Genomic DNA, 8,974 nt, shown 5'->3' with positions numbered 1-8,974 from the left:
AAAATCAGTTATTTTCCAGAGTTTTTCCAGAAAGACTGTGGAAAATCTACAGACGGGCTAGCGACAGGGCAAAAAGACCGATTTTGAATATTTTTGAGAATGGTGTAAGGTATTAAAATCACATTTTGTGGTGTTTTTGCATATTTTCTAGTGTTTTAAGCATTGGCACATAATTTCTGCCAAAAGTCCCGATTAACTAAAGTTATGAATACATAATAACGTATCCGGGACATCGAAAAATTGCAAAACAGCATAAATTTTTGGAACCACTGTGTTATGCAATATTGCTAGGCTGTTCCCCACCCACTCCGTTTCAATGACCGCATTTGTTTACCATGCTGATACGATATTCAGCGATAACATTTAAGCATAACTTTATTGTCTCATATTAAAGTTAACTTACATTTATATCCTGTCATGATTGATTGTTTATATATTCTAATATATGTCACTTTTCCTCATTATCAAATATTGTCTGAAATTAGTCCGCCATTTTGTTAACTGTAATTGTATTGTGACGTCACATTAACCCAGTTTTACGGGAAATCCTACTTTCATTTTGACGTCATAATGTAAACAAAAGAAGCATATAAATAGACCGAATTTCAATTAAAGGTTCGGATATGATAACGGATATGATAACGGAAATGATAACGGAAAAGATAACTGAAATTGATAACTGAAATTGATAACAGAAAGATAAAAGCTATAGATCGAATAACAGTCTTAGAAATGAAAGATAAAGATATTAAGGTATTTTAAGTAATATTTATTCTATTTATTACATGTATTTGTTTATTACATGTATTTGTTTATCATTGACTGTCAAATAAATTTATTATTTGAGTGATATAAAAAATTAAAAGAATTATTTAATTTTACAAATTTGTTGTGACTATTGTTATAATCCTGACTCGGAACCGGCCTGACAATATCAAGTGAAATATAATGTTATGTGTTAAGAGTGTTCCAGTCAAAAGTTTATAATTTTGTCTAGGATTAATATAATAAAACTTATCGAACTCCCATATTTTTCTTTAAAATGAATTTTACTTACTTTTAGTATATTTCAAGTAACAGAGCATAGGACAATAGTATCGTATGATTCGTTTAAATAGGAGTTAGCCGGAGAGCTAGGCAATAACAAAATATCATAATGACCTTAAATTTAAACATCTTGTACATATTGAAAAAAAGAACATGACATGTTAAGTTTCCATATCTGAAATTTCATGTCATTATTTTGTTTACATGATTATCGTTGATATTCATTCAGTTACTTTATCCCGGACAACAAAATGATAACAACACTACCGTGATTGTTGCAATAATGTTTGAGCTGCTTAAAAGTTTAAGTTAATGAGTATCTAAATTCTCTTTGCATTTGAAATAAAGATTCCCTTTGCCTTCAGAATCTATTAGTACTTGTAATCAATTGATACAATTTAACTTTCCTTACCTTAAAGTCGCTGGGTTGCGTGGCTAAATTGATTAAAACGTTAAACAGTGGACATGATGGTTGTTGTTTGACGCTGAACAAAATGGAAATCCATTGGAAGACAAGACATTTTATATTGATGTCCTTTTCTGTAGTTTCAGATTGAATATCTAGATTGAATTGCTTTAAGTCATTGATGCACATTGCGTGTAAAATAGCCTGCAATAACAAATAGTAAACTAAAAGGTATATCAATATTAAAATAAAAATATCAGCACAACAAAATTATGTATACAAAGTTTAATTATAATCAGTTCATTGTGGCATGTTAATAATTAGTATAGCCAGTTAGATTATTTTGTCATTAGACCATTCATATATGATATAAGAACGAGTACATTTAAAATATACTTATATGATGTTGGACAACAAGCGGTTAGTATGAATTTTTATACGATCTTTTCGTCAAAATTGATCTCTTGAGGATATTCTTCAAAAATGCTCAAGAAGGTATTAAATTTATAATTATTTAAAGACTATTCGGGACTATAAATAATATATATATGTACAAAAACTTTACCATGTTTCCAAAGTTTTTATTTGTGTTACTCAGCGCTACAAGAATGCGTCGCACCTATATATATAAAATTATGTTTACTTGAATAATGATTATGTTTTCCTCACCAAAAGATAAATACGATATAATTAAAAAAAAATCCAATAACTTACATTGTACTTAAAATGTATCCAATTGATTCACACACCCCAAATAAAAAGAAATGTAGCGATTGAATAAATATATACTGTAAAAGATTGTTTAAGACATTATGCATGTTTATTATCCCCATTTATGTTTTGGTAAGTTATTGATCATACAAAAAGAGCAATCTAGTTTAAGTGCATGCATGCAAGTTTATAAACTTTCTTATCACTTCTACCATTATCACAAAGACTGGTTTAAAAGGTAGACACAACATCAAATAGGACGTCACTTTTTCAGCATTTTTAATATAAAAACTAAGCTATAACGAATATTCTATATTACCGTATCGGCATGTCGTTTACATTTTGATACCGTCAATTCCCAATATATCGCCATTTGAAGGTAGATAAATCCATGCAGAGATGTCTGGTTGGTATTCTGAAAGCAAGTACTTTATAACGTAAAGTAATCAGACAGAAATTCAAATTAAATAATGTAGGTATAGCAAACATATCTATTTCCAAATTATACAATATACTTTTTCCGGTAAATTCTAACGTTGAATACAGAAGTACAAAGAAACGGTAACAAATACCTTTGCATTCAGTGTCCATTTGAATATAAAATGCAAATACATACAAATGTGATCCATGTCAATTCGTTTATTAGTTTATGATGAAATCGTCAAAGCTTTCATTATAAATCAAAAGGTTCTGTTATTCAATAAAAAGGAAAAGATATCTTAAAATAATTACCTTAACAAACTGAATCACATCGTCTGCTTGTGGTTTTTCATTTGGAATTTTCAAATAATCTTTTATACGAACGTACATGTCTCCACATGCCATGAATCTGTCAACTCGATCAGGTTCCTAGAAGTTAATGCATTATTATAACTTTATCGATTAAATACAGATTGTAGGATATTGGACATTGCCTATCTACGGACAAAGTATGAAGTTTGAACACTGTGGGCCAAATGGAACTTAAGTTATGCTCCGGAAACTGTTTTCAGTTTTAAGGTCATAGTCACCTTGACCTTTGACCTTGTGACCCCAAAATCAATAGGGGTCTTCTACCCAATATGGACAATCATTCTATGAAGTGTGATCACTGTAGGTCAAATGGAACTTAAGTTATGCTCCAGAAACTGTTTTCAGTTTTAAGGTCATAGTCACCTTGACCTTTGACCTTGTGACCCCAAAATCAATAGGGGTCTTCTACCCAATATGGACAATCATCCTATGAAGTGTGATCACTGTAGGTCAAATGAAACTAAATTTATGCTCCGGAAACTGTTTTCAGTTTTAAGGTCATAGTGACCTTGACCTTTGACCTTATGACCCCAAAATCAATAGGGGTCTTCTACCCGATATGGACAATCATCCTATGGAGTTTGAATATTGTGGGCCAAATGGAACTTAAGTTATGCTCCGGAAACCAAATTGCTAACTGACGAACGGACAGACGGACGGACGTCAGGGGGTATAACATAATATGTCCGAAATTCTTTCGGGCATATAAAAAAGATACCACCTTTTCAGCGCGGCCAAATCCAAATGATACATCAGAGGGTTGCCAGAAAAGGGATGTGCCCCCTTCTGTTTGGGGGGTTTGAAGGGTGGCGGCAGTCCCCCTTATCGCAAAGAAAATTTTGGACTTGTGAGAGGCTAAAATGACCTCAGATCGATTATAAGGTAACGTGTAACCAATGCTGAAAATCATTTGACTATCTCAATCCATTGAGAAGTTGCAGCACCTTAAAATAATTTTGATGGAAAAAATCAACGCAAAATAATGATTTATGGAAATTTTGAGATGACCCCTCGTTGCCATGGTAACAGGAAATTAAGCCTGAGCATGTTGTTACAAAGGCAATGGTCCAGTCAACATTTATACCAAGTTTGATTAGTATTGAAGCAGTTTTTATTGTTTTATGGCAATTTGAACTTGTAACGGGAGACTTTTCAATGAATACAGTCATTTTTCACAAAATGCTCATGAAGTAATGGGTTAAACTAGTTCTGGTGACATTTGAGAATAATATCTTAACCACACTAATGAAAATTGATTTTAAACGTTGGTTTTCAGACTGCTTACATTTCATTTATAGAACTTCAATTGTATCGCCTCGCTCTTCTTTGTTTGTTTGTAATATGAAGTTTAATTTTGATATACATTGTACTAGTTTGAATTTGCTAAAACTGAATAAACAAAAATCAAAAAAAGCTCCAGAACTAAACTTATAATTATAACAATGATGATTTCATATCTTTTTCTTTCTATTTAACTTATCCATCTATAAGTATGAAAGAATACCAAATGCATATTTTTCAAAAATGACATTATTCGTCAAAAAGTCTTGATTTTAATTCTAATTTGTTTTACGATGCGCTATTACTTACGATTACTAACGACAATCTTAGCATAGACAAAAGCTAGTAATTCTCAACATTAAAGCTCATCATACAGAAATTCATGTACAGAAATCGGACATTCAATTTACACCGCTCTAAAAATATTTTCATTTTCTTATGCCATGAATGAAGGTATTTAGGCTGAGCTGTTATACTGGATTTTTATCGTAACACAGTTTGTGCACGGTTACTTTTTACGCACTTTATGATGAAGTAACATACACGCATATACTTTAATATCCAATCCATGTCGTACTTGTTGAATTGCAAAAAGGTAACAAAGCAATTACTGCTGTATGTAGGACAGGTATCCAAAAACTCGTCTATAATCTTACAATGTAGATGTGTTTCGAAGAAAACAACTCTAAATATAAGACAAAAATCAGCATGTAGCACTGTAGCAGATGGAATTTGCATAACATTTCACATGTATGGAGTAAAAGAGACTACCTACCGACCAGCTGATTTTAGTATGTTCCATTTTATATTTTAATTTTCGATGGTACAAACGTGCACAAAGAGCCTTAAGTAGAGTACAGAGAATGTAGAGATTTAGCAAAATGAAGATTTCCTTCAAAATTTACAAAATACTAGTAGCTATGATCGTTGATAGTGGCATCAACAATTAATTTTCAAATAAAAACTTCGTATTAGTAAATTTTGATTTAGCTGCAAATATCAAATTTACGAAGGACTATATTGCGGTAAATAACATGCATTTCGTTTGCGTTTAAATAGTCAATAACCTCATAGAATATGATACAACGATAGCTCTTTGCATTGTCTTCATTTCAATCACATTTGATAACAGTTTGATGTACATTGACCTCAACTATAAATTGTATATCTATGTATTTTTTTTTCAGAAATAGAAATAAGTAAGTTGTTACCTTTGTCTTAAATTCGTCACTATATACCCAATTCACTGAGGTATCGTTGCTCTGAAATGCTGCTCTAAGGATGTCAAATCCAAAAGTTCTATACAAATATCTCAAAAGATATTTTCTGGAACGAAATATAATCAAAATATTGAGTTTCTACCTGTTTATACCGATACATTCTTACTATTAAATGACTGTGTTGGATAATCGGACTAAAATCTATTCATTTGCAATTTTAATTTTATTTTAAAATTAATAGTATTCATTACACAGCGCATAAGAGAAATTCAACGCTTTCGGATTTCATAACCCTAAATACTATTCAGTATCGCTTGACAGTCGATGATGTTAAATTTAAAAATCATGTTTTTGTCAATACAAAAAAATAACTAGCAACTTGCAATTTGTTATATATGGATTATAACATTATAACATTGATAATTGATAGCTGATAAAATACCTTGCCCCTGCTGCTTTCTGTTCCTCGCAAAATGTTTTCACTTTTTCAAGAAAAGTAGTCGCATCTTCATCAAGCATGCTAAATAGTCCATCACTGAAAGAGGTACTCTCACATATTTGCCAGTTAATGTATCCTGCTGCTTTGTTTAATAGAATCCTTGCATAAGCAATTCCGTGAAACTGGTCAACCAAAGAGTCTGAATTATACATATGCTCTTGCGCCTCTTTCAAAGTGACACGCCGATGGTCATGCTCATTGATGTGATCCTTATAAATAAATGTTAACAACTAAATAAAGAATGTTTCTTGCTGGTATTTATTAGGCTACAATATGCATCTAAGATACATATTAGAAATAGATCAAAGTGTTATTGTTGATGTGTATGTCGTTTCATATTGTCATATCAGATCGTTGCAGAAAAAAAAAGATTCATAAATTTACACGGTTGCTTCTCAGATGAGAAACGAACAGTGAGTGAGACTATGACACTAACTTTATCAAAGATTACTTTTACATATGTGTTTGTATATAAAACAAATAAAGCTTCTATACACTATATACTTATATATAAGTAACATTTGATTTTATTTATTTTTGTTCGATTTGTTTTGTTTGACAAAGAAGTAAATAAATTATGAATAACAATACATTTAATTGATCTGGTTCGACTAAATATATACAATATACATGTATTAAATATAACATAAATTATTTCTGTTTCTTTATGGAAACATATATCCCTATCTGGGTAATTTTGTTTCAAAGTTTAGATTATGGATATTTCGTATGAATTAGCGTTATTTGGTTACTCAAACTTGACGAATTTGCTTAAAGTTACAGTATCTGAACAATCTTTGTGTGCGTGCGTTCTCGCGTGTGCATATTTCATATAGAAAGCTACGAAAACAGTACGTACATGTTGCAAAGCCACAAGAAAGAACATGTTGTTTAAAGCTCGCTCCATGAAATGACCTGTGCATTTCTACTCTGTATCAATATGTTGTATTTGAAATGAATGTGCAAATTTGTTTGGGAGATAACGGGCGGAAGCTGAAAATTTTTCAGGGGCATAACTCTGTCAAGTACCATTGCACCATGACCAAATTTGAACTTTACCTGCCTTTTTGCCGTGATATATTCATATGCCAAATATAAGTTGAATGTGTGCAACTGTTCCGAATATAATGAACGGAAACTGATGATGACAGAATAATAATGGCATCACTACATGGCTTATTTAGTAGTTCAAAGTCTTGTTTCAATATAATTAATGTTTCAAATAATTACTGAAGAAATATGCTAACCACGTTTCGTAACAACTGTGGCAAAAATGTGACCACTATAGTGCTTAAGCGCTAATAAATTATAGCAGATGTTTAACCGACGCGGGACATTTATCAACAGAATGATAGAATGACAGAATAATAATGGCATCGCTACATGCCTTATTTAGTAGTTCAAAGTCTTGTTTCAATATTAATGTTTCAAATAATTACTGAAGAAATATGCTAACCAAGTTTCGTAACAACTGTGGCAAAAATGTGCCCACTATAGTGCTTGAGCGCTAATAAATTATAGCAGATGTTTAACCGACGCGGGACATTTATCGACATAAGTAGCTCACTTTGAGCCCACGGCTTAGGTGGGTTAAAATATATATCTGTTTAGTAAAATTTCAAAATGTTCTCTGTAAAATTAAAAAAAAAAGTCATGATAAAAAATTCAGGAAAACCAATCAGTAAACCACACACAAATATACATTCAATATGTTGTTCAGTAATATTTTCTTTAGCATTAATTTTGGTGATTTAGTTAAAATAATGTTGTACCTCAATGCAATACGCAATGATCATCATAAGTTCATCTTTCTCACACATCTGCATTTGTGCCGGACATTCAGCATTTGCCTCGCTATCAGATTGCTCCACCGATGGTTTTATTACTGATAGCATAAATTCTTCAAGGTGGTCTTTAAATTCTGTTTGACTTTTGAAACAGAAATCATTTTACAAGTTATTTAATGCAGAAGAAAATTGCATCATTATTATATTAATGCTTGCATTCAAAGTGTATGATTTTCCATATCTATATATATTTACTGGTATTTACAATGTCAATACGTAGCCAACAATACAAACCTTGTTCTCAACAGCAGTTTGAAGATAAACGTCTTAAATGCATGGTCGTGACAAACTCCAAAGGATTGTATCCCTGATTCTAAGGAATAACTCATTAGTTTTCTAATAACATATTTATTAGGACCTTGGTTTTCTGCAAAGCACAACTGCGAAACGATGTTCATGAAGAAAATTGTACAACGTCTTTGGTAGTCTTCCAATTTATCTTTGCCAGAAATAAATCTGTAATTTCAAGTCAAAGAAGGAACTTATGATTCATGATTTATATTTTGGTCAGTATTTATTGATAAAATTTATTTTATTCTTAAATACAATATATGTCTTCTTGAAGTTACTTATATTGACTATAAAGGCTCAATATCATTTAACATTAAAACGTTTATTCAAGGCAATGATGGTACAGTTAGTTGAGCATTTGACAAATATTATTGTATTGAACAAAACAGAAACATGTTTAAGCAAAAGATTGTAATGTCTTTCTACTAAAATTATATATTTAGATACAGAACAAGGTAACGGAATTTATTTTTCCGAGGAAAAGGCTTATAATATATAATTACTTTGTAAGAAAAAAGGTACATTTCCTTTGCCATTTGAAGAAGACATTACAATTAACTTTCTAAAATCGACGGATTTATTTATGTCCTGACAGCGTATTTAATGTTTTCGGCTGACGATTTTTTTTGCGATTCACATACCTTGTGAATCGCCGACCTTCACTATGTGGGAACGTTTTTGTACGTGATATTATTAAGTTCTTTTAAGCATGTTCGCACTTCATTGTAAATTATAACGTTGCCTAATAATAAAAGTAAAGTGAGCGTTTCTATCAGGTAAATCTTCATAAATATTGAAAAACATATTTCACCGTACCTGCTATCTGGTTCATCGAGGTAACTTGCTTCAAAGCTTTTTTTACAGCTAGGACAGACCAGTT

General features: G+C 31.3%; 1 protein-coding gene across 1 annotated transcript; it reads right to left on the bottom strand.

Annotated features, from left to right (window-relative positions):
- Nucleotides 1-1,028: 1,028 nt before the first annotated feature.
- On the bottom strand, nt 1,029-7,882 carry LOC132717592 (uncharacterized). The gene is made up of 7 exons (XM_060701085.1): nt 7,729-7,882; nt 5,900-6,165; nt 5,449-5,563; nt 2,897-3,013; nt 2,484-2,579; nt 2,019-2,072; nt 1,029-1,657 (listed from the first exon to the last, which is right to left on the bottom strand). Exons 1-7 carry the CDS (start codon nt 7,849-7,851, stop codon nt 1,409-1,411), a joined length of 1,020 nt encoding a protein of 339 aa, XP_060557068.1. The 5' UTR covers nt 7,852-7,882; the 3' UTR covers nt 1,029-1,408.
- Between the last annotated feature and the right edge of the window lie 1,092 nt (nt 7,883-8,974).

The sequence above is a fragment of the Ruditapes philippinarum genome, unplaced genomic scaffold, assembly GCF_026571515.1.
Source record: "Ruditapes philippinarum isolate M1 unplaced genomic scaffold, ASM2657151v2 ctg2134_1_1_1_1, whole genome shotgun sequence".
Classification (NCBI taxonomy): Eukaryota; Metazoa; Mollusca; class Bivalvia; order Venerida; family Veneridae; genus Ruditapes; species Ruditapes philippinarum.
Note: the sequence above shows the minus strand (reverse complement) of the source record. Positions and strands in the feature narration are given on the sequence as shown.